Source organism: Apus apus, chromosome 6 (assembly GCF_020740795.1).
Source record: "Apus apus isolate bApuApu2 chromosome 6, bApuApu2.pri.cur, whole genome shotgun sequence".
In the NCBI taxonomy this organism is placed as follows: Eukaryota; Metazoa; Chordata; class Aves; order Apodiformes; family Apodidae; genus Apus; species Apus apus.
This window is the reverse complement of record NC_067287.1, coordinates 10,813,614-10,840,559: the sequence shown is the minus strand read 5'-3', so window position 1 is coordinate 10,840,559 and position 26,946 is coordinate 10,813,614. Positions and strand designations below refer to the sequence as shown.

General features: G+C 38.8%; 1 protein-coding gene across 9 annotated transcripts in view; it reads left to right on the top strand.

Moving 5' to 3' along the window:
- The window catches only part of KALRN (kalirin RhoGEF kinase), a 500,706-nt gene that overhangs the window by 187,919 nt on the left and 285,841 nt on the right, over positions 1-26,946 (top strand). For all 9 annotated transcript variants that reach the window (XM_051624220.1, XM_051624222.1, XM_051624223.1 and 6 more), the window contains exons 4-5: positions 16,228-16,420; positions 20,760-21,272. In XM_051624220.1, coding sequence (XP_051480180.1) covers positions 16,228-16,420; positions 20,760-21,272 — 706 coding nt within the window. The remainder of the gene's footprint in view (positions 1-16,227; positions 16,421-20,759; positions 21,273-26,946) is intronic.

Here is a 26,946-nt window from a genome sequence, read left to right as displayed (position 1 = left end):
AATATAGAAATAACTTAACACAAAATAAATACCAAAACTAATTCTAGCATCTCTCCTTCACCCCCAAGAAAAGGTAGAAAAGTGTAACTCAGACATGCCTTTGGCTCAGCAGATATTGTCTAGTCTGCAATGTGTGCCACAGTGTACTTTTCCACTATTAACCAGGCAGCATTGGTTTCCTTACCTGTGTACACATGGCTCTGCTTTATGTCTAGTTTTAAAGAGAAACCTTAGTCTCTGGAGAATTTTCCAGCATTGTAGTGTTTTAGAAAGTTCCTTTATGGTACTTCACCAAAACCTCAAAGCAGCTAAACAGCTTTCCCATGTCCTGCAACTGCACTGAGGGAAACATCCTGCACCTCTTCCATGCTTTGCCCCTGCTACAGTGCAAAAAGGAGAAAGGAACCTGCCATAGGCTCAACACAATATTTACAAGGGACATTTTGACTGGATGGTCCTTTTGGTTTAAGTCATGAAATAGAAATTGTAGTAGAGCATCGACTTTGTAGAATAATTGCATTTCTCTGTGAAAATTTGAACTGCAGCAGCAGTTCATCTCCAGCCAAATTCAGGCTGCTTTCATATGCCTTTCCTTTCACTACTCAAGTGTGTATGTGACATTCATATGATGCAGCTCTCCTCTATTACCCTGTTTCCCAGGGGATTACAAGAACTACTGACCATTTCTCATGTCCATGCAGTGATATTAGCACTTAGTCTTTTCCAAGAAGTCTGAGTTAAGTTTGATTATTTGAATGTTGGGCAAACCAGATGCTTCTGCTGTTGATGTTGTCATTGAGGATCAAATAAATATTACTTTTTGAAATTGATTTTGAAAGAATTACGCATTAAAATCTTCCACTTGGTAAAATTTAACCCTTCTTCCCTCCAGTTCTAAACTAGGATCCAGCATCCAAGCAGTTATTAATATATCCCTTTAAGCAATATGAATAATATGGGTACCAACACAACATTAGTATGGAGATGAATGGGATCCTTAACAGGAACTTTATGGCATTTTAAAATACATATTGTACCCATGCGTGGGGCTGTGCTGCTTTGGAACTGCAGGAAGTGATTTCAGATTTTCTCTGTGGGTTAACATTCTCCAAAGCATGGTAACTGGCTTTGGTGATCCCGAGGGAAGATCAGCAGGAGTCTTTGTTTCTGGTTAAGAGTGAACACTATGTTCTGAAGTGCTGTTGGATAGTATTAAGCAGTTTCCATGTGCAAACATCACATCCTGCTAGGAATAGCAGTTTTTTCCCTTAGAGAACTCCAAATGGGCTTCCTGTACACGTTTCATCTACTGTGCCCCTATCCTTTGTATGGCACATGTAAAAGGCATCAGTAATAGTGGATGGAGACTTTTGCATTCCACGTTTTCAAACATTCTTTAAATTCTATTAGTGTAAACTATACCTCTAAAATAATTTTCTACCATTTGTCTTTATTTGCGCCTCAGTTTAATTCTAGTGGGAAATTAGCTGCAAGAAAGGTAGGCTTATGGTACTGATTGCTCTTCTTTCTCAGCAAAGGACCAAGAACTTGCCTGGCTGGGATGATGTAATCTCTTCCATCTCAATCTATCTCAGTCTTCTGTGTTTCAGCAGTTGACTGCCCTAGAGGCCAAAGGTCTCTCTCCTTATGCAGCAATGCGAATTTTCTCTTCCGTTGTTTTTCTGTTGCGAGTCAGTCGTAATTGGAGACTGAAATTGTGTTTCCTTTTCAGTAGCCTTAGCAGCCCTGCTTAGACCACTTACTAAGGACTATGTTTATTAGCAGCTCTGCTTGTGTCTTTTTGTGATCATTTTAGGTGGTCATCAGATGGGAGCCTCATGTTTAATTTAGACCGGCCATTTAGGTCACATTTGCACTTTGGTAGGTGAATAGAGAGCACATACAGTCAGAACTTCCTGAATTTTAGTTCTGAATTCATCATTGAGTTCTCCTTTGGTTTAGCTATATAACCTGAATTTACCAGTCCATACATGAGACACCTCACAGATGTTTGGGAAACCAAGTTAACTGATAATTTTACCTCTTGACAATGGAAATCCCCAAGTGGTTTTGTTGTAGTTATGCTGCATATGGTGGAAATACAGGTCCCTTTAATAGTATTCACTGTTTAGACCTGTCATTTCTGGGGAGCAGGGTATTTAAAGTTGCACTTCCCAGTATGGTCTTGGGAGCAACGTGTAAGAAATGGATCATGTACTTTGTCAGCTCCTGACCTTAGACAATGCACGTGATAAAAGCCTCTCATTACAAATGTACCACTTTGCCATGCAGTGAGTCTAGGGAATAGAAGTTGTTACAGAAGAACTGTAATTCCAAAACACAATAAATAAATAAATAAATAAATAAATAAATAGAATTTAAAAAACCCAACAGGTATTTAATAAACTAATGGGTGATCTTACACATAGGAAGAATGGCTGGAAATGCTGCCTCGATAATAAACTGTTAGTCTAAGAATTAATCACATAGGCAATATGTTCTTTTTCTCTAAGACCTCTTTTTTCCTCCATTTTCAAGACAGAGCTGAACTCTTACAACAGTGATTAATCACATCCAATATACGTCCCTTTGTTTCTCCATTCTTCTGTTTCTACAGCATTTGTAATTTAGTTCAGAAACTGCAGCTGGAGAAGCAAACATCTCTGGGATCACAGATTAGTTTAGATTTTGCTTCCCACTGGAGATTTGTGGGTAGGAGCTGCAATTCCATTCCAAAATCTAATTAAAAAGCAGGTACATAGGAAAGTAGTGGACAATCTTACCCATAGGAAGAATGTCTGGAAGCACTGCTTTGTTAATGAACTGTTAGACTAGGAATCAAATGCACAAGGAATATATGTGGGTTTTTTAGGGTTTCTTTCTTGTCTGTTCACAAGGCAAAACTCAACTGTTAGATCATTCCACACTTACCAGGTTTACTGGAAATCTCAATTTCTCTTTAATTTCCAGAACAGCCACCCCAATGATTTTGCAGTGTCAGATGGTATATGGTAGGTGACAGGAAAATAGGATCCATTAAAAAGGTTTCCTGGGATTTTCATTTAGGAATGAATTCTGTAGGACACTTCATCTCTGTAGTTTTATGGACTGTTAAATTGTGTCTGCAGTACATTAGCATCGGCTGCACTTTTCTGATGACTTGTTGGGCACTGCTAATTGTATGACAAAGGCACACATTTTTGTTAGGTAAAATCAACTCAGTACCTTTGAGAAAGAGGCCCCTTGAGGATCCACCTGCTCTGACTTTGACACTAGGCATAGAAATAAGTGCCTTAGTGAATAAGATGCTAATTGTCCTCATGTTAAAATATATATTATGCATTTTGTACATTCCCAGTAGCACTTGGAAAATTAAACCAGACATGTTTGAATAAGGTACAGAAAGTAGAGCAATATAAATCAAATAAATGTATTGAATACAGTACCAGTGCAAAAGTGTCTTGGTGATAAGTCAAGATTTCCAGAAGCTAAAGTCCATCTTGCAAATATTGTGTTTGTTTTGCCCACTTAGAGGCAATTGACTTATTGTTTTTTACAAATGTAAACACATTTTTGCTTTTTTTGTAAGAGAACACAAATGCACAAAAGAACTTTTACTGTGTCCATGCTGCCTTGAAAAGATGCCAAAAGTCAGATGTGTAATTAGGGATTCTGTTAGAAGTCTAATTCCTGCACCTGTGAACATTTTTTGGCACATAGATTTGTGAGTCCTTGCTTTTCTTCTCGTATTTCTCATTTTCTTGGCCAAGAATTAAGTTCCTTTTCAAAGGAAATTGTCAAAGACCTTCTGGGGTGTATTTTGTTCTTTGTCTAAGTCCAATATAAAAAGGCAGTTCACTCTGCTTTTGTTGTTGAGCGAAATACTCTGAAGCATAATATTAGACCTTGTTTTATTTAACACCTGATTACTCATGGCACAGCTCTTTAAGATCCTTCAGGATGCAAAATGATACAAGAGGCTATGACAGCATTGTTATAACAGAGATTTCTTCTTCCAGTGCTAAAAGTAATGTATGGGACACTTTATGTTTTGCAACACATAGATTCAAATATTGGTCAAGTTCTAACCAAGCTAGTGATAAATTATTTTTGTTAGGTGAGGCAGAGAGAAGAGCAAAGAAGCTATTATCACCAGATGATGTGACAGGATGTTTTGGGGTGGGTTTAAAAATTGTTGGAATAAATTAATATATCCGATAATTTTATGCATGTGTCTAGATAGATTTATCAGACCCTTAGTTCTTTCTACCTTTGATAGGTGCCTCCTGTGAAGATCACAGGATTCATCTGTGAGTTCTTCCAGGCTACAGTTGACTTCAGCAGAATCTGAACGTGCTGGAAATACACATCTGATCTGCAAACAGAATCAAGGAAGAAATTTATCTCAAAGTAACAGACTAGAGAGGATCTTTCTATGCAGCCATTCACCAAGCCTAGGACTTTTCCACAACTCTCTTATATCTTATGACACAACAAAGATCTCTGTTTGTCTTGTCAATTGCCAGGGGCATAAGAAGTAAGTCATCAAGGTGGGAACGTGCATTGACCATGTCTGCTTAGTCACAAATGCAAAGAGGATACCAGTACTATTTCAGGCTAACACATTCATTTACTAAAATAAACTTGGAAATTGATGGAAGAGGTCAACCAAAGTGGTAAAAGCTCTGCCTAACCTGCAGGCTTTTACTTCCCGTGTCCTTTTCCTAATTCTTATTTAAATACTATGATCCTCCTCGAGAAAAGCAGTCAACTACATATGTAAGTCCATCCATATTCAGCAAGTGTAAAGATATGATTCATGCACGATCTTAATTGCTTAATCAAGCTCCCTGTATCACAATGCAACCATACAAACAGGAACCAGATGGAAGATATTTTTACCAGACACACCATAGGATTAAAGAAGCATGGCCATTGAATGTTTGTGTCCTTTAAAAACCCAGGATCAGGATATGATGGCATCCATGCAGCATCCCCACAATGTGATAATACAGGCAGCAACCACTGTCATAAACTCCAACTCAGTCTTACCTCTTAATTTTCAGGTATCAACAACCTGTGTGGACTTGCTTGGTCGGCATAAATGCACGTTGTTTATGATTTTAGGAGAGCTTCCATCAAAGAGAGTTGAAACAGTTATTCAAGTTTGGAATCAGTAATTATAGAGAACACAGGAACAGTCACTTCTTTTTAGAGTCATTAGTTTTGTGAGTGGTTTTAGCATTGAAGTACTATGAATCAGTAACCCGTCACTCTCATAGGAGACCAGTACACTATTCTTATTATTTTCAAGTGGTAGGAAAAAATCTGAGTCTGTTTGAGCTGTGTTTTCTATGCCGTTTGTAAAGCATGTCATAGCAACAGAGATTTTAATCTGTTTTCCTTAGTTTTGTATCATAAAGCACTTAAAATTATGTATTAGGCTAGGACTCTTGTGGGCTCTACATCAAATCCAAAACAATTGTGGCTTTGCAGTCTTTTCCACTATAGGCTTCTAGTGCTAGTTGTCTGATTATGCTGAATGTTTTTACTCCACACATTAAAAAGGAGAAAAATCCTTAATTATAATTTAAGGTGTATATATTTGGTCTGGTCTTAACTGACAGCCTCAGTTGTACGGCATGGTCATCAAAATGGGCAAGAGCTTATGTGAATAATTCAGGGTATTGACAAATGTTTTATGTGCAGGGTTGGTGGCAAAATTAACAGCAGTGAAATAGTTAAGAATCCTGCTATATAGGCAGTCAGGATTGGCTTTTTAGTTAACACTCCAATAAGATGAAGGGTGCAAGTTCACTGTTCTAGTCTCATTGTTTCTTTCCACTGGCTGCAGACTCAGCAAGACAAATGTGCATTAGTTTGTATTGTCAAGGCTATCTTTGCAAGCAGATGGGCTGGAAATCTAATTAAAAAAACCAAAAGCTTTGATTCTGGCAAAAAATAGCAAAATCTGTGGGATGACCCTAAATCCTCTGAATTAAATGGATGTTCTATGTCAATGCAATTCTATTGTCCCACTTTATAAATAAAATATGAAGGGCTCTACTTTCACGTAGACCCATAAATGTGCTCATTTATGAGTTTAATAAAGCATGTGTGTTCAGTACAATTAGATAAGCATATGTATAGAGCAATAAATGCTCCCCATGTAAAATTGGCACGTGTAACAGAGAATATAGCCCAGCATGGGTAAGTAAGCACATGCTTAGATTATTAAGTGATCTCTCTTAAGCTTTTGTGAATTAGCTACAAAGCTGCCATGGCTGCTTGCAGTTTGTAATTCTCCTGCAGTTATATTTCCTACCTGTGTCTGAAAACTTGGTAAATATCATCCGTTCATTGGAAGAATTTATTAGCCTCAATAAATATGGTAACACCCATTTTACAGGTGAGAAAAAAACAGAGGTAGAGTTGAGCTGTAACACTGAAACACAAGAAGGAGTTGAGCAACTCAACTAAGACAGCCTGACTCTCAGTGTCATCCCTTAGTCTGCAGTGCTTCATCCAGTTGTTAGAAATTAATAACTTGTGAAGCTGTAATTGAAAGGAAATGCTTCCATTTTTTTTGCTTTATCTCAATGTCAGCGAGTTAATGTTAGCAGGCTTCTCTTATACTGAGTGCAGGGTCCCAGGTGAGGTTTGCAGAAAGACTGTGAAATGCTTTCTGTTGTTTTTCACCACTTCTTGTTATATTGCATTGAACTGACAAATGGGAAACCCCTTAATCCGGTGGCGTAGATGTGACCTGTGACATATCTTGGCTGTGTCTCTTCCAGATCAGATGAGCCACTCAATATCAGGCCAAATATCTTTAGGTGCAGTGCTCCGTGAATCTGCTCTGTGGTTTGTATTACCATGGGCAAGTTGATCGCTGCAATAAATTGTAAGAGTTGTAAGAGTTGTTTGACTAGGAGATTCCTATCATTCCTATCATGGCATATGTTAATTTTTCAATAAAATTTTCGGGTCTGGCAGCAGCGAAAGCACCAACTGGGCTGTGCAGTTCCTGAGAGGAATAGGGTGATGCATGTTCACATGTGGCATTTGTAGATGGACTTGCCTGTGAAGTTTTATTGTGCTTCTGACAGAGAAGCAATAGCTAATAGGAGAAGGGGAGGAGGCAGTTGAAACTAGACAATTACTATTCGAAGCATTTATCTGGACCTGTTTTAGTTGATGAAACAGTTGGTCTGAGCTTTTCCAGTTAGTGGTATCTAATGGGAAGAGGTACTGATAGAGAACTGAAATTACTAGTGGTTGTGATGGAAATTCAGGACCATGAGGGAAGCAAGCTTAAAACTCTGTGGGCATGAGACCAATATGTGAATTCCCGTCAGGGTGGGAAAGTGCCTTAGTATGATGGACTGTAAAACTGACTGCACACAGGCATCTCAAGAGCTCCATCATCTGCAAAGGTGAGAGCATCTTAGGCAGGAGAAATACCTCCAGTGCTTTTAGGAAGACAGGCAGTGTTAGCTCAGAGACTCAGTAGAGGTCTGCACAGTTATTGCAGGTTTTAGTTCCGTTATTTGACAGTTGGATTCATCTTTTCTCTGCAGAAGCTTTTTGGATCCAACTTTCTCAGTCTGGGTGTCAACAGTATCTTTAGGGTCTTCTCTTCCCTTTGAAATACTGAATTATGGACTTGTTTGTGCTCAGTTAGCATCAGTGATTTTCATCTATCATACATTTATGTCTCCGTACAAATAATAAGGGATGCCTCACATCAAGTAGCTTCATTGGCAAGGCTTAGTCTCCCTTGCTAGAGAGAGTGAGAGACCCTGACCTTGCTAGGAGACAGATTCAGAAATAATCAGAGATGAACTAGATGTTTTGAGGCTGGATTGTGAATAGCACATCAGTACCCACCATCTCTTGAGTACTCAGTAAAAGGGATTGTTTTCTCCTCTCAGTGCTGTCATGGTAGTTATTTGAAAGAATGAGTCAAGTCTGTTCTGTGAAGGAATACACAAAAAATTATTTTACAAGTGTTTCTTATAACACAAATTGATTCTGTAGCTTCAGAGCAAGCTTTTCTGGATGTAATGGCACAGTCAGTCTTCACCCAGCCTGGCACAGCAGGAAGTATCTATCTGATAAGGGAACTATTTTGGGTATATCATTGTGCCTACAAAGACTTTGTTTGTATATGGGTGGAGCTCAAAAAAAAAGGAGTACCACTGATTTTATTAGTCATGGTCAGTCCTCATTGTCCAACCTGGGGAAAATGGAGATATCAGCTTCTAAATCATATACTTCTAAAGAGAACTCAAATCCTCACGTAGTGTCTTAGCCAAACATACCTATGCAGGGACCACAGAGTGTTTCTGGGATGTAGCACTCAACCTTTCATCCTAACAGATACACTAGAATCCAGTGTGTGCTCTTGAATAAAATGTGTGGACTCCAGCCAAAATCTTGTAAGCCTCCAAGAATGGCTTTATCACTTCTGCTTAGGAGATAAAAAAATGCAAAGCAAATCTCGTGCTGAACTCTGCACTGCAAATGGACAGAATCTGAGCTACTTCTTTGAGGAAAAATACAAAAGCTTTAGAAATTTCTCAACAAACATTCCTCTAAAATATCATGTCAACCAAAATATTTGGTTTTGAAAATTGCAAAAGTTTTTTCTTTTTTTATGTTGTCTGATAAAAAAAAAAAAGGAACAAAATGAAAAGGACATTTAATCTGAAAAGGCTTAAAATCAATATTTTGCTGTTAGAAAGGCCTTTTTTTCAGTGTTTAATTCAGTACACACTTCCATGAGAACCTGCAGTCATCATGACACATCTTATTTTGAATTAACATGTGATTTCTCATCTTCTTTCCTTCCTTATTTTAATTACAGCTCTTCTGTACATGGATGTACATTGCTCTCCTGTAAAGCCAGGAGCAGCAGATGAGAACTAATGAGTGCTTACTGCAAGAATTGTCATTGCTACTTAGAAAAAGAGATTTTAGCATCTTTGAAGAGTAGTTTTTTCCTATCCTCATTTATGAGCCCAGTTGAGCCCTGGATCAAGTGTACTAGTCCCGGAGTGGTTATACCTGCTTCCATCAGGACTGAATTTGGCATGGTGTCTGCCTCTGGACATAGACTGTATTTCACCAGGTGCTGCTGTCTATTGTCTAAACCTACATTAATCATTCTTTGCATGAGCCAAGTGTATCTGCAGGCTTATTTATACTATAAAATGTGTTTTCCACTATGGGTAACTGCCTCCCACCATGCATTTCAATTATATATATGTATTTGCAGTCTGGAGACTTTCCATTCCGGGGTGGCTGTGTTTTACTGTGATGACTGGAATTGCTGGAGCTGTTCACCATGCTCCATTCACTCACTTGTTAAGTCACTGATGCCTTGACCTGATACATTAGGATCCTGGATCTAAGAGCCCCAAGCAGTCATTGCCCAGATGAAGTGTCCTTTTCCTTACGTGAAAATCTGGCTGTGTTGGCTGTAGACTAAACTTCATGGTGACTGGATGTGAAATGGACTTCATGGTCTCCTTGCTTGAACTACAAAAAATGGTTGAAGTGCAGCCGAAAAGATATATTTATTTTAAAACTCTTACTAGTTTGGCTGTGCTTAGCACAACCATATATATTAATTTCTCAAATGGAATTCAATGAACTTGAATCTCCAAACATATTCTCAGTAACCTCTGCTCATCCAAACCCTTTCAAGAATGGTGTGTTTGTATTTCAGCACAACTCTAATATTTTTTTTCCAATAAATATCAATAACATATAATTTTAATTTAGTAAAACATTTTTGTTTTGTTTCTGCTAAATCATCTCAAATACAAGGCTGCTCAAGAGAGAGTTGAATGGTACTTAATGTTCAAATATTTCTTTGTTGTAGTAACAAATATTTAAATGTAGCCCTGCTTCAAGAAAAACAAAGCCCAGATTAATTTCATATTTATCTCAGCAGCTCTTTCAAGGAAGACCTGCCAGATATTGATCCAAATATAGAAGGCATGCAACAACAAAAGGGGAAGAGGGTAAATGGCTTTGTATGAAGGCATCATTTACCAGCAGAAGCTTAATAGGAATGTGAAAAAATTATAATATTCGTCCTCCAGATTTGGCTTTAGCAGCTGCAGTCCTGCATTCTTGGACACAGCTGTGTTTTATATCTTTGGTATTTGAATGAAGACAGGAAGCTTCTCAAATAGTGTTAATTTGCTCAATTAAATAGGAGGATGAATGCCTGCAGAGCTCTGGGTCCCAGTTCTGGTCCAGGGTGTAATGATCTGGACTTCTACCTGGATAGAAGACAGCACAACACAAATCTGCTGAATGTTGCCAGAGATACCATATGAGACCTGCACCTCTAACAAGTCTCAGAAGCTCACAGGACCATGGTTTCATATTGGGAAAAGATTTTCTTACACCTAGCTGGTGGCTGAGTTCTTCCTACCCTACATCATTGAACAACAGAAGTGCTTTGACTTCAAAGCCATTTTTCCTAGAAGTAAAAATGAAATACCAACATAAGGTACTTGCTTGAGAATAGCTGGAGCACCCGTTCTGGAACCAGCGAGTTTCTGCCAAAATATTTGGGTGTTTTTTTCCCTCTTTCTGTTCCCTCCTGTTGACATGGGGCCAGAGGCAGGGGATGAATGTGGACATTGTGCAGCCCACACATCTACATTCTTGTGCCATTTGCAATCAGACCTTTTGTCCCCTAACAGCAGTGGCTGGGAAGCAGAGACAGGAGGTTTGTCTCTGACTGGACCTGAGTGGCTCCAAGTCTTTTTAACAACATGTCACAGAAATTACTCTAGATTGCTGCTTTATGTCCAGCTTCAGCCAGTGTGAACCTGGCATTGATTCCTTTATTTCTCTTTTTATAAAAGAAAAGTGAGAATGAGTGATTCCTTTTCCATGCTGAAAGAGAAGAAACTGTTGTAGGTCACAGTAAGGAAGAAAGGATTAAATGGAAATGGAGACTGGGTGACTGTCTCTCCTGTAATGACATAAAAGCAGTGTAAAGCCAAGTTAGAGAATGTAAGAAGAAAAATTTAGGATAAAGTCAGTCTACTTGCAGACTCTTGGGTAGCTGAAGTTCTCTGGTGGGAGTTTTCTGTGAATTGTTATTTCAGATTAATGGTGCTCTCAGGATGTGCATCACTAACTTCCTCTGCTGGTCACTGGTATTCCAGCACGTTGAGAGAGGTGTGACTATTAGCAGCCATAGGTGTCCTGAGATCTTTGAGAAGACAAACTGTCTCATCACACAGTCATTAGAGGGTGTGAGTGACAACTCAGATTGAGGTGTGAAACTTCAGGAACATACCTGATAACTGTGAGAATGAGCAAGGTACAGTTTGCTGAGAAGTATTAAATGGAGTAAAATATTTTCCTAAATAATGCTGATTCAGGAGTGCTGGACAGGTCTACTAGAAAGGACTTTATCTGGTCCTCTAAATGTATCAGAAAGTATTATTATTTCTACTGATGAGGTGATCCTCAGGATCAACATGCTCATGTAGAACCAAAGTATGAAAGTCAGTAGGTGATGCTGATTATAAACCTTCCCATCTAGCTTCATTTTCAAGCTGAGTAAGCAAACCACAGACGAGATGCATTAAAAGTTGAAACTGATCAAAAATACTAACTCATAAGTTACTGAAGTGATCCTTGGCACATTTTTATGTGGAAACTAGGCAGTGGAGTGAGTTTGGTCTCAGTATGAAATGAAGTATTTGGGGTAACAGTGTGCCTGGAGGCTTTCACATACCCATTTTTCTCCTCCTTCCTCTCTCTTTTCCTCCCTCAGCTTGTGAATCAATTGACTGATTACAGCCACATTTGTCAAAGGAGCGGTGATCTCAAAAATAATGAAGTTCCTGCAGATTTTGTGCTTACAAATTGGTGCTTGTAGAGCTACTTGTTATGCTGAGAGTGTCTCTTGACAAGGTTATGCTGACCCTCCTTAAAGGAGATCTTGCTCTCACTGTTAACAAATCATATTTCGAATGAGATGCTATACATGCCAGATCTGTGCTTCTAGTGGTCCAACAGGCAGGCTGAATGTGCTGCTTTGTTATTAACTTATGACTGAAAAATGGGAATGGAGATATTATGTTATTTCAGCTAATCAAGTGCTGAAGCTTCTAAATGCCAGAAGCTTCAGCCAAACCGTAAGGATGAAAAATACACTTAATCAATGATAGGTATTTGAAAGATTAATCAGAGAGCATAAAGTCCTTAAACTCATTTGGTACCTGAGCAGGCTAGCTCTTGCCAAAGAAAATACAATTTAAAATGTGCCTGAATTAAAGAGGAAATTTGAGAAAATAACCTTACAAAAGTACCCTAGAAACCAAAATAGAGGCATTTATTTTGACAAAGTTATCACATCTGCTTCTGAGTTTCAATTTTGTGCTTTTCTTAAAGAAAAATTGAGTTTGTAAGTATTTTTTCACAAATATTTTAGCGTATTTTTATTAACTTTGAAGATAGTCTTTGCTTAAAAGCAGTACAGCAACTGAAATTACATATCAACTGTCAAATATTTTGTGCTCACTGTTGCAAATCTAGTCCAGACGAGCACAGCCAAAAGGCTGATGGATTGTCCAAATACCTCGATCTGAGTGTTTTCTGCAGTTTCTGGTCAAATATCAATACCGGAAAAATTTAAGCACCACAATCAACATTAATTGCCATCCTAAAATGATTACTTGTGTGTAATAGATATGTGGATTGATGTAGTGTCTTGGGAGCTAGGGATAAGGCATGTCTTGCTCAGACATCGTGGAGGAAGCTTGATTGCTGCTGATGCATTTCCCAATCAATTGCTAAACTGGGAAGGATTTGAGTTGTTGCTTTTAAGGAATAAATTTAATGAGCATGGCTAAACAATTCAAAAGGAAACTAGGGTCATTTCCTCAATACATACTGGGGTAACTGAAGAAAAATGACTGTCAAAGGTGAGAAATCTTCACAGACCGCTCTCACTCACCAGAGTTTATGGATTCTTCATTATATCTACACAAGGCCAACTTTTTTAGAACCCTCTCAGTAGCTGTAAATATATGAATATTGCAGCTTAAATGTTAGCCTTTTGTAGTTTTTTTAGACTAAATTGCCTATTAGGTATCCCCACATTTATGTAAGCCTTTTGTATTCTCATGTAGATGTTTAGTTGTAGTTTTGCAGATGTTATTACTCATTATTTTTAATTCTTTGGATTTGCATCTTTAGTTTCCTGAAGAGCAATTTTTTTGGAATTTAGTCTAAACAGCTGAAGACTGTAGTATGAATATAGGTTCCTGAAGACCTCAACTAAGGCAGGCTCCTCAGGCAAGCACAGCATGGCAGATGGTCCCTGCTCTGAAGAGCTTACAACCTAAATACTTTTCTTATCTCCTTCTTCTTTCTCTGAGGTATTAGTACCTGATTAACATCTGGCTATCTGCTTGTACAGTGTAAGTGCTCTCAAAGGCACCTCTCTCCACAGTATGTTCAGCAACCCAGAGTAGAAATAATGAGCAGACATCTTTCTGGCTTGGAACAGTTTAGACACTGTTAAATAATATTTTTTGACAAGCACGCCTAGAAGTCAGGTGCTAAATTTCTGCAGAGTCAAATAAGGCCATATTGAATTATCACTGTTCTTGGGAGTTGAAATTCTGTAGATGAGAGTGCAGACCTAGAGGTCTTGTTACAGGTTTTACCATTCATCTCATTAAAAACAAGAAATCAAGGAGCACTGCTTCTGCAAGACTGTAAGCAAGGTTCTTGAAACAGAGTTAGATTTGCTCAAAATTATCAATACCATCCATTTATACATTAACTGCACTGTTTCACACAGCAACTTCCGTGTCTATGTGACCAATCAAACAGGGAAATCCTCTTTGTAACTGAGAGCTGTATGGGCTCTCCATGTGCCCGTATGACTCCTGGAGCTCTTTGTCAAGTATTCGAAGAAAAAACAACTCTTGGAAAAGTCGGTTCAGTATAACGGGGACTGGTGACTTGGCAGAAGTTACTGAAGACCCTGCAAAGCTTTGCAAGAAAAAAAAACCACACCCAACAAGCAGAACACAAACCCCTTCTATTCATCCCTTTCTGATCTGGTTATTTGTCTCAGGTCTTGTTCCAAAGGGCAAGAGGCAGTAGCACCACCAACAAAGCTTCTTTTACAGCCTTTTTTGGCATTAGTTATGGAAGGATCAGATGTCTGACCTTTCAGCGGTAGGTAAAAGGAGAATGAAAAGATCTATATCCCTGACAGTGTTTGGAAGTGCCTGGTCTCCCTTTGCACTGGATGTTGTATGCAGTGTGCTCTAGATGTGCCCATAATGTTAAGGCAGAGGACCAAGGTTGTTGGCTTTGATGGCTCCTTCCTGGCACTAAGTTGAGACTGTTCAAGTTTGCGAACTCTCATAACATGACAAAATCTGCTTTGCCATGAGGTGGTCGTGCACAAATCTTTCTAGATACTAGTAAGGTCACCAAGGACTTTTATTTTTAAGTTATATGTTTATCCAGCATGCCTCTTATGAAGGATATCCCTGTCCTTGTTCCAGCCCAGAACCCCAGCTGTAAGCTTTATAAACTTGTTTTCAGTGAGATATGTAGGAGTTGGATTTTATTAGCAGATAGAGTGTTTTAAGAATTTAGAGAGCTATAGTGAAAATCATCCTGTGTGTTTGTGCAATGAGAGTTTTCATGTGGAGGCTGAACAGAGTCTTACAATTTGTACATTTTAACTATAATTAATATCTCTCCTCAGCATATCTCAGGTTCATTCCAGTGGTATCAACACTTGCTATTTTAAGTTATCTTACATATGCCTTTCTGTCCACAATATTAATCCTATTTATATCAACATAAAGTTTACAGAAAGATCTAAGGTTCTATATTAATATATGAGAGAGCATTTCTTGTTCTGTACCTCATTGTTGCATTCATTATACAAAATATGTTCATGATCTGCCATGCTTCTCTTCTTTCCCAACTATTCTTTCAGCCTTCATCTTCTTTCTTCTTCCCACACTTCCTTTCTTTCAACAGCTTCTCTATTTGTTGACAAGGCTGTGACCTCCATTCCACCTTAAAAAAATAATAAATTAGATCAGTAGGTAGACCATGCTGGCATTTTTAGTGCATCACCAATGAATTTTACTCATTTACCGTGCCAATAATATTACTGAGGATGGAGAATTTCACATTTTGTGACACTGTAACTCTCAAGACTTCAACCCCATGCTTGGCAGATATATTAGCCAGTCAGTCAGAGCAGCAGACACTTCCTAAATCTCATCAAATTTTGGATGCTGCAGGTGGAGTAAGACATTGTTGAGCCATCCCTCTTTTTCTGAGGAGCAATACTACATCTCTGGAAAAGCTAGGCTTGTTGACTTGCATCAACATGTCCTTTTATTATTTCTTCTGTCTTCTGCTGAGGAAAGGATGTGTTTGCAAGATAATTCTCTGATGTTTTTGGGCCACATGCATTGCAATAACCAGGCTGGATAACTGCCTTGGACTTTTCAGAAGTAGCACAGGCTGGCAGAAAAGTATGACTGCAGATTGGAAAAGGTCCTGCAACATTTGGAAGATCAATCAGGAGAGGGAAAGGGCCTCAATTTTAACAGTGCACATGCTGAGTCACAAGATCCTTCATTTCATGGAACGACTGCTAGGCACTTTCCAGAAATTACACTTTTTTACAAGCCCTTAAAAGAGCCTCTAAAATTGAAGGCACCCAAATTTACAAGTGACCAGCAACATTAAGGCACAGACAAAGCCTTGTTGGCTTTGGCTGTGGATTGAATTCAATGTGTTAAAAGCAGAATCCTTTGTAGGTACACATAAACATATATATATATATATATATACATATTTTTACATATTTTAAATACATTTACATTTAAATACATTTACATATTTTAAATATATTTGATTCTGTTTTCAGTGGTGTGAAAATACATATATTTTCTGTGAAAATTTGAAGCACATGTATTTGGGAAATTAGAGATTAAACTGTAATACATATACTTTATTAGATTACGGTAAAATTAACATAACCTTTCATATAGCCTTTACGCTGTACTCTTTTGCCTTTTATTTTGAAATATATCATTCCTTGTTTTGCTCAGAAGCACTGAACACTAGCAACAGAAAGTAAGTTTCAGTGTGACTGTCCACGGCATTAATTATCTTGACACGCTTCTGTTCTTACAGCGAAGATGTTTGTAAACGAGGATTCACTGTTATTATCGATATGCGGGGATCCAAATGGGACTTGATCAAGCCTCTCCTAAAGACTCTTCAAGAAGCCTTTCCTGCTGAGATTCATGTCGCCCTGATTATAAAACCTGATAATTTCTGGCAGAAGCAGAAAACGAACTTTGGCAGTTCCAAGTTCATCTTTGAGGTGAGTTACGTAACAGATGGATAGTAAAGCATTCTCTCTAACAAGAAATTTTCTTCAGGTAATAAAAATAAAGCCTTGTGGGAGAAACAAAGACGTCTGAGGACTGTTTGCAGGAGTGGGCTGGTGCCCTGGCATCAGGTTGCCTTCTGAGCACACTGGTGAAACAGGATGCATGTTTCATCTCAGAGGTTCACATACGGAGGTGGCTTTGGTGCAGCTATTTTTGTTATACTTATTTTTGATTGTGTTGCATTCAGTCTTTCCTCTGATGCTCTTAGAAAAAAAAGCTCAGCAAATCAGTCAATATAATAAAGACAAAGTTCCAGATGGTAATATATGGGTTTGTTAGTTGATCTCTACCAAACTCGACACAGTGGCTTTTTTTGATAAAATACATTTATATGTGTTTTGTCACTTCTTTTAATTTAATCGAGTTTTACAATTCAGGGGTAATATTAACAACTCCTGTTAATGATAAAGTACCTCAGGTAGGTTCTTTGAGAAGTAGCCAATATACGACAACTGCATAATTGAAGGGAATTTTAGTCATTTTGTCACTGGTGAAGGCAAACCAGCTGCGTTCTTTTAGCACACTTTAGTTTCTGTGAATTTCAGTTTCTTACACAAAGAGAAGCAACAATCAGGTGCATGAAGTGCTCATACATCAGTCATGCCCAGCCATGAGTGAGTCATGTGTTGTTTTGGGGTTTATTTATTTGCTGAGAAACAATTCAATCATTTTCTATCTTACTTACCAACCCATTTGTTTCAGAGAGATGCTCAGATTTTGCATCTCTGGAATTCAGAAGTAGTAGTTCTTAATGCTGACTGCTGTGGCAGGCCATATTTAAGTATATGGTCAAGAGCTGTTGAAGTCAGTGTGATATAAATATGTTCTTATTTTCAACTTCTCTTTAAATGCACTCTTGAATTGCAATAGGCAAGGCTGGTGTTGACAAACCATTATCAAAGGTTTACATAATTATCACAATTTAAGTATTTGTACCTTTGTCTCACAAGAATGAGTCAACTCATAATTTTGCTTTGTTCAAATGGGTCTTTACCTTCCCTGGCTACCTAAGAGGACTCAATCAGCAAAATAACTTCCATTTGCTACCTCCTATGCACCTTTGAATGCAAAGCTGCCTTCAGTATAGGTTTATGTCACATTGGCCATGCTGCCTGTGGGGAATGAGTGGGATGGGATCAGGGCAGTGGGAAGGAGAAAGGAGATGTATGGGTACAGAAGGATGTGGAGTTGGAGGGAGCCTGTGCAGAGCCTAGTAGTAGTAGCTTTTGTCGATGGGGAGCTTCTGTTTATAATACAAGGGGCAGTCCTATAGAAGCCCAGGAAAAGACAGCTTGTGCATGTATATCCAACAGTAAATTTCAACCCTCCAGTATTTCAGTAAACAAAATCAACGTCTTCCTAGAGCTTTAAAACCTAGAAGTAAATTAACAGAGTTCATATTTGTATATTTAGAACATTTGTTTGATTTTAAAATGAATTAATACTTTCTGGAGGCTTGACTTTTGTTGTTGTTGTTGTTGTGTAGAGTTGGTGTGATGATAGCAAAGAGTAAACTGGGGTCAAGCTATTCACAGTTACAGATCTGAGTCTGTAATGTGCTTAAAGTTCTGGACTTGTTTGCTGTACATGCTGGCACACTTTAAGGGTATTTTCATTTTGTGTGTGTGCCTTTGAGCCTTTGTCTGCTGGACTGTTCACATCAGTGTCCTTAAAGGTTCACAAATTTTTGGACCGAAGGAGGAGGTTTGATGCTTTCACTGTCTATTGAACCACCTGCAGACTCTCAGAACTGATGAGTCCTTCAAGTCTATGATTTTGAAAAGATTTCTTCAGCTGTGGTCCACTATACAGTAGACCCCCCGTAAGATACAAACTACAATCCAGGAACATTTTTAAACATTTTGTGGCTGCTGCTGCTGCTTATTGGTAGGCTCAGGCACTGGAGCAGCTCATGCTGTCTTCTAAGAACTGTGAATATCAAATAAGCATTACAAGTCAGTATGTCTCACATTGATTTGATTTGTATGAGGTAGCACACAAGTATGGTCTCTGCACTGAACCAGCATGGTGATTTCCCACAAACACGAGGTTCTTGGCAGGAATAGACTTCAGGGAAAGGCAATGGAAGTCTCTGTCAAATTACCCCATCTAAAACACAACAGTAACCACTGTCAGTTTTAAGGCCAGATTCTGCTTTTGAGCTTAATGGAAGCATTATGCACATGCCAGGGCAGTGCATGACCCTTAGTGGAGGGTAATGATCTGGATTCTGTATTGTGAGACTGGCAGAAGGAATCTGTGTTGCATTCCAGAGTGTGAAGCATGCCCTCAGATCATCACACAAAGAGAAGAGGAAAAAAAAGGGTTTGGTTGACATGTGTGGAATCCAAAGCTCCCTGTCACTTGGAGGAAAGGACCAGGCAGCTTAGTTAGCATTAGTTCAGAGGTGCCTTCAAGATTATTTTATTTCCCCTGCTGAAAAAGTATAAATTCTAGGAAATAGTTTATAAGTGATTTCTAAAAGAAGGGCTGGGTGATGCCTGAGAGACAGTTACTTTATCTTACCACCTACCTGCCTAGCTAAGGTTGTTTCATGAGAGTTTCAAGAACTCCTTAAAGGAGCAAATCTGAATAAAGAAATTTGCCACAGGAGTCATGAAGTGAAAAGCCTTTCTGTTATATAATCATGTCAGATTCTGTTCATGATCAGAGCAGTGCTTACGTTATCTTGACACACTGCAGGGGGAATGCCCAGGTATTAGCCATGAAGAGAAGTCTTTCCTTGACAGGCAGTTAAATTCTAAATTGAATTCTCTTAAAGACATCAATATCCAGGTCAAAAAGGTTTAGAAATGTGAAATCCCATTGACTTTTCCCTCTGTCCTCCTCTTTCCCCAAAGCAAAGAGCATTGCAAGAAAGCTCTAAAATAATCTTTCTGCCGAGTGTAAGTTCAATACAATCTCAATTTTAATACATTGCAGAATGCTTGATATTTTTTAGATGGATACAAACAGGAAAAAAAGCTAGTGGAAAGCCTGCTATTTTGGACATAATTCACAATAATGGACAGGATTTGAGGTATTTTTCTTTGTAGGTGAGTTTCACAAGATTGCGGTGATTATTGGGTGCTTCCAACTTCTGAAGAGCACAGACTGACATTCTTTAGAGGCCTGATCTTTAGGGGATAGATGTGCAGTCACTGGTGAATATCATGAGTGACTGAGGGCTGCCAACTTGGGTGTTAACATCACAGCACTGAAAATTTCCAGTAACATATGAAACCCTATGGCCATATTTCAGAAAAACATAATTTGTCTAAAGTAAATGGGAACAGCCACCAGTTGTTGGGTCCTTAAACTGTAATCTGCTTTGCACGCACTCAGTGCATTCCTCTATCACTGGTTACTGGGTCTGAATGAAAGAAAAGCATCTCTCCTTGATTGTGTGTGATTCATGAGCAGTACTTTCTATTATTAATAAATTCTAATTGTTAATACTGCAATGACATTTCACTTTTACATTGATCTTGGCTTACTTACATTACAAATTACTGATATGAAAGAGATCTGCCTGTGGCAAAAGTCAAGTGGAATAATCTGGAAGAAAATACCAGTATATTCTGTGTTTGGCAGGTCACAACAGTTGTTTCAGTTCATATGCCTGAAACTTTTGCTGCTCTATAGCCACTAGCCTGAGTGTAACTCAAGTATCAGAAGCCCTGTTATACCTTATTCCTGTTCAGTCAACAATCACATCCAGGTAGCTGCAGTAAGAAGTCTCCAGTGTCCAACTGGGTTAAAGTGACATATGGCAGAAACATTCTCATTACATGATTTTGATAGTTGGTCCAGTTGAAAATGACAGACATTATTCTAGGAAAGAGCATGCCTTTTAACAAATAAATAAATTACTGCTAGTAATAGAAAAGTTTTCAATCCAAATAATTTATCAAAATTAAGCAGAGTCCTCAGCATATTTTACAATGTTCCTTTAATTATGTATTGATGAGGAAAATAATCCCTTCATGCTATTTATGGATTGCACTGTTTATAGAATCATAAAATGTCAGGTTGGAAGGGACCTCAAGGTTCATCTGGTCCAGCATTTCTAGGTACTACTGTAGTTTCTATGAGATGGCTCACTACCCTGTCCAGCTGAGACTTAAAACTGTCCAATGTGAGGAAATCTACCATTTCCCTTGGGAGACTATTCCAATATTTGACTGTCCTCATGGTGAAAAATTTACTTGCACTGTTATTTCTGGTAAGACAGACTCTGATTCAAATGCTGTAATTTTCCTTCCTTAGACAAGTATGGTATCTGTTGAAGGCCTGGCAAAACTCGTAGATCCTTCTCAGCTGACGGATGAGTTTGAAGGATCCTTGGATTACAACCACGATGAATGGATAGAGTTGCGCGTCTCCTTGGAAGAGTTTTTCAACAGTGCCATCCATTTATTATCAAGGCTGGAGGATCTCCAGGAAATGTTGGCAAGGAAGGAGTTTCCAGTTGATGTTGAGGGCTCAAGAAGGCTGATTGATGAGCACACACAGCTTAAGAAAAAAGTCATTAAAGCTCCTGTGGAGGAACTGGACCGTGAGGGTCAGAGGTTATTACAATGCATAAGATGCAGTGATGGTTTTTCTGGTAGGAACTGCATTCCTGGAAGTGCAGATTTTCAAAGTCTTGTGCCAAAGATCACCAGCCTTTTAGACAAGCTACATTCTACCCGGCAACACTTGCATCAGATGTGGCATGTCCGCAAGTTGAAACTGGACCAGTGCTTTCAACTCCGGCTTTTTGAGCAAGATGCTGAGAAGGTAGGGAATAATCTGTTCCTTCCATATTTTAACCAAGACTTTATGACAAGGATACTGACCATTTTTTTTCTATGATTAGCAACATGAGGTATTAGGTGTACATCTCAGCGGATGTACTTTTTGTGACTCATAAACTAGATTCACTGAACTGATTGTTGGATGTAGCAGGTATAATGATATCCAGTATTAACTTGCCTGTGTCACTTTTGATGAAAGTGAATCTGCTTTTTTGTGTCACAGTGGGTACCTTTGGTAGACATTAGCACAAGAATCAGGCTTTTTTGGGGGGTTTTGTTTACTAAGCTTATGAATATATTTATTTACATGTCACAGCACCTAAAGAAGAATGATATTACGGTTTGATTCACTATGATTATCATTTGCACTTTTTAGGAGACTATAGGAAATTTGCGGTTTAAGTCCTCCTACTTGTTATCTCAAACAACATTTTCAGTTTCCTGTTCCTAGTTAATTGAACCAGGACTTGCAACTGGTAAAATCTTTAGTTATGGCTTTGTACCAAGGACATGGGCACTTAGTTCCCACAGCATAAGATCTGAGCCTGTGTCTAGATTAAACATATAAACAGACCGAGATAAAGTATTCTGAAATGACAGCAGCATGTGTGTGCAAAACACACTCAGTGTGGCTGTTTTGTATTAAAAAGCACATGTGGATGGCATTTGAATTCATATCTGATGCTGAGTCAGTGCCCAAGATTCCTGTTCACCAGCACAACTTTATTAGAGAAATATTTAATGTTAAATTATTCCATATAGATTGCATTGCAACTTCATAGTTCTTAGATGTTTGTAATGTAGCATATCAGCCTGAGAAGCACAGAGAGTGTCTTGAAATGAAATACAGTGTACAAAAGTATTTACAGCAGCAGAAGCACATGTAAGTAACATGGCTTTAGGAAGCTGTAGTTTCACAAGCGTGCAGTACTGCTGCAGAGTTACATTCCTATTCTGTGCCTCTTCAGAAGATGTTCATGCAGGAACCTGTAGCAGCTTGGGCAGTCCCCTGCAAGCAGAGCTTAGCTGCTTGTCATGTTTGTTGAAAAAGACTGGCTAAAAAATAACCAGGGTCTCATACAAAACACCAGCTACAGATTTCTGTAATATATAATAAAGCAGGCTTCTTAAAACTTCCAGTGTTCATCTGTTTGCCTCTGGAAGCACATGCAGGTACTGATGTTGGTGAATTTATTTTAGAAAAAAGACTTGTGCCAGACTCTTGGCAGTCTGAGTGACTGACATCTTGTTAGGTGGTTTTGTGAGAGGTCTGCTGCCCACATAAAATTCTAGGACATAGAACAGGGTATTCTCAGTGGAAAATACTGAGCTCTCACGCTTGTGTTTATCTAGTCTGTGTATCCATCAAAAGTACCAATCTCTAAAACTTCTCCACTTAATGTATGATCCAGCTGTTTAATGTGTCTGTCTGGACCCTGGAGGAACAGGAAAAGAAATGCAGATCTCAGTAGCAGAGGCATCTCACTGTAGGTAATTTTTTTTTTTAATCAGCTGCAAATAACTATTATTTTTAAAACATCATGGAGAAGCATGTTGCTGAAACAAATATAATCCTTAGTAGTCCAGAGGAAGATACAAAATATTGGCTTTTCCATGTATGTATTAAATATCTCTAAGAGATACTAGGACTGAAATGGCTCCATCATTATATAAATCAATCCTCCTATTGGGGAAACCTTGAATTCTGGTAAGTCCCTCAAAAACAAGAGCCACTGCAGAATCACTCAAATCACGAGAACAGAGTTTTTCTTCCAAGTTCTACAATTTATTCTTCTTCTCCCTTTTCCTTGTGTGTCATATGCTATAAGATCACCCACTGCTCTCCTTCCCAGTGGTGGCTGTATTTCAGTCAGTGCTTCTGTTTGGATTTTCAGTTACTTTGGGATTATTCAGATGACCACTGCTTACTTACATAATTATTTATTTTCATTCATTATTATTTGCTAATATTATTAGCAAATTATATTTATTTATCAAATTGGTGTTATTATTAGTATTGATGTTATAAACTGAAGGGCTCTCAGATCAAGTCAGTGTCTGAGAAGTTCTTGTTGACAAGCACGGTTCTGTAGTGTTGAAGGAAGTCTCCAATATATTTTTCCTTTCTTCTTTCCTGAGCAGGCATGAAAGGATGGTGTGATACAAGTCTGAGCCTTATGACAGCTGAATGCTTTGCATGTGTCTGATGTTGTTAAGTGTAAGGTTTAGGCAGGTCAGTGGATAAATTAAACTTTTGAGGTGAAGGAAGAAGCAGTGAGAATGCGAATCCTGCCATTCCAACACCAGTTGTCTCAAGCAATTCCTGGCTGACAAAACTGGCATTTTGATCTTTGTAAATCTTTTATTCATCTGCCTGACACTAAACACACAGTCTTGCTTTGGCTTGTCTGAGTAGCTCCACTTGCCTTTTCTTGACTGCTACACTTTCACAATGAATAGAAATATCTTCTGTTGTTTTATACTCTCAAGCCAGTGTTTTTAATCTTTTCCATTTGTGAGTCACTCAGATTCTTCCAGGGAAAACTGTAGACCCTTTTACTTTGCATTTTGCACATGTAGGCTGCTGTAAAACATCAATGGCTCAAACCAGGACATTGCCTTTTGCAGATCTCTATGAAGTAGTTCAACCATCTCAGACTGGAAAGTACTTGTCTTACAAAATGTTCAGAGCTAAATCCAGTCTGAGCACTGTCTCCACTATATAAATAGCCACCACAGTGTGTCTGTGTATTGAATTTTCAGGTTTCCTGGTAACTTAATTTGCTTAGTTGCACTCTGTTCTCTACAATTAGGTATGGTAGCAGAGCCATGATGGTCTTCATCTCCTGGGGAGAGGCACAGCTCTTTCCATATAACCTGGATATGTCATTTAGTCCTAATCAAATGACAAGTCTAATACCCTGTGAAAGCTCAAGATCCAACATAAAATTTGAAATATAAACAAGGTCTTTGGGCCTTTAAAAATATCTCTGTAAACTCATTGGATGATATTTTAGGAAACCTGTTCTAAGAAGGAGAAAATGGACTTTTCATTTTCTGGACACAATCAATTAAAAAAAATAATCAGGTGTCCTCATTACCTGAGAAGTTCTTAAAGATGGGATAGAAAAAAAAAGAGGGGGAAGACACAAGAAGAAAAACACACTATTTTGTGGTAGGTTAATTTTTTAAGACCTTGGTATTAAAACACTCCAAATCTTTAAAGCAAATCAATTCATTTTTCCCCCTCCTATAGATCCTCTTTATTAGAACATTTCTAAATAACAGTCGCTGCCTGGACACAAGAATTATACAAATTGCAGGTATTACAACTTGCAGAAGGTCTGCATAGTTGGGTGCTGAGCAACTTATATTACTGGCAAAATAGAAGGAGGGGGTGACAGTCAAAACGTGGGCGTCTCCCACTCAAATCAGTGGGAGAGAGCAGAGTTGTCTGTGGTGAGGCTTTGTCTCCAATTCAGGCCTTTAGGTTTTCATTTTCCTGTGCTGGGGCCAAGGGAGAGGAAAAGTTAGGCTGTCACATAGGCACAAGCAGTGCAATGAGATTGAATTCCCAGATGGAGACTGGAAGCTTCTTGGAGCTCAAGTCAGCAGGCAGGTCAGCCATGTGGGGAGCTTTGGCAGTGGTGTGAGGAAGTTCACATGCTGTGCAGTGCCGACTGTAATGATCTGCTGATAAATACCACATTTCAGCTGCTGGTGTACCCTGACCCTCACTGCTCAACAAGTTCATTCCTCACCAACTAATATAGGCATGCATATGTACGTATCTAGTTTTGCAAGTAGAACTGAGACTTCACTGTGTTTTTACTGGATAACAGGGAAAGTATTTTTAGCCATCAGTAACCTGAAAAAAATGTAGTCCAGTCTAAATTGAATATTGTTTGAAAGAGAAAAAAAACCACAATCAGTATAGATCCAACTATTAGAACTATCTGAGAAATGTTAATTGTTTGCTTGAAATTTGGATGGGGAGAAGAATTCAGGCAAGAGTCCACATGCTTTTGCACTTGAATAAATACCAAAAAAAAAAAAAAAGTTTAAAAAAAAAAATGTTCTTACACTCTGCACTTTCCAGCTCTTCTGGAAATCATTTGTTGCTGGCATCCAAGTTGACTTTTTTAGGAATTTCCCCATCATTCTGGTATGGTTCCATATCAATTTTACTACCCTGGCATGTATGTGAATGAAAAACAGTTATCATGATGTAACCAGCGCTGTTCACATTAAGTAGAAACAATATAGTCATCAGCTGGACTGAACCAAGGATCCATGGTAAACTTGTAACGCCAGAGTGAAGAAGAAACAGGCTGCTGAAATATCCTCAGAGTCAGCCTCTAACAGGAGGCAGAGGAGACTTTGTTGTCATTGCTCCCACCTTTCCTTCTCCTTCCTGACTTTTTACACAGTCCACAACACCAAGGCATGGTCCAAAAGATGGCTGTGGTAGCTGGAAAATGCCACAAATGAATTTTTCTTGAAGTTTGCAGTGGGAGAAAGATTTTATTTGGATAGGGCCAGCTTTGTGGATATGCTAGTAGCAAACCACAGGCCACATCTAGTCTTTGAGGGGCAGTGAAGCAGCAGGCTTGCAGTCAAAACCATCTGCTTCATCTGTACTAAAGCTTCCCTTTGAAAAATATGGTTGTGTCTGTGATTCTCACTGTGAAGCAGGCTGTGGGAAGCTGTGCTGGCTGCTGAGGGATGCCATGGTGCTGGTACTCTGAGGTTGGCTGCAGCAAAGGGAGCAGAGGGCATGGCCTGCATCTCCTGCCCTGCAGCAGCTGCAGGGTGGTGTGACCAGCCTGGAAGGGCAGGAAGATTTAAGTGAGTGCAGCAGTGGTCAGAATGTGATAACAATGCAAAGTTTATGTCATAGAAGATAAGTTTCGAGGTGGAGGTGAGTAAAAAAAAATGGTTAAGTGTGAATAGGGTGGAATAACAGTTGTAGCAATTCTGTGCAGGTCTGGGCAGTGAGCCTGCAGCACCAAGGATCACATACTGCATCCCTCCCTTCTCACACACAGCACTACTTCAAGCCTCTTCCTCAGTCTGCTCTCCTTAAATGATGTGTTATTCTGATGTGTTATTCTACTGGATAAGTGCTATTAGGCTTAACCTCCATTTAGTGAAATGAATAGTGGGGCATTTTTTTTCTGAAGGAGGAAAATCACAGATACACCAGCTGTACTAAGGCTCTGGTCCAGTGTCCTATTCCCATTCCTAATTGAAATATTGGAAAGCCTCCTATTGATTTTCACCAAAAGCACAGTACACACATTAACACTTATACTGAAGTGCTGGATAAAATTTAGGAGATCCTGGTTTAGAATCTAATTTAACACCAAACAGAGTTAGTCTAGAAAAATACAGAGAAGCCCCAGCTCCACAGCAAAGTCAATGGGAGAGATTATTATCCAAGAAGTATAGAATCTGAGTATTTGAACCATGCTTGAGCTGTTATTGGAGCATTACACCTGCCAAAGATTCATGTTCCTCAGAAGGAAGGAATGCTCTGCAACCTAATATTTGCTTAAAAATATGTGGGATAGCTTATAGAATGATTGAATGCAAAATGTGGAAATTTAGCCTGTGGTTTAGGCAGAAAAAAAGATGATTTGAAGAAAGAAACATTG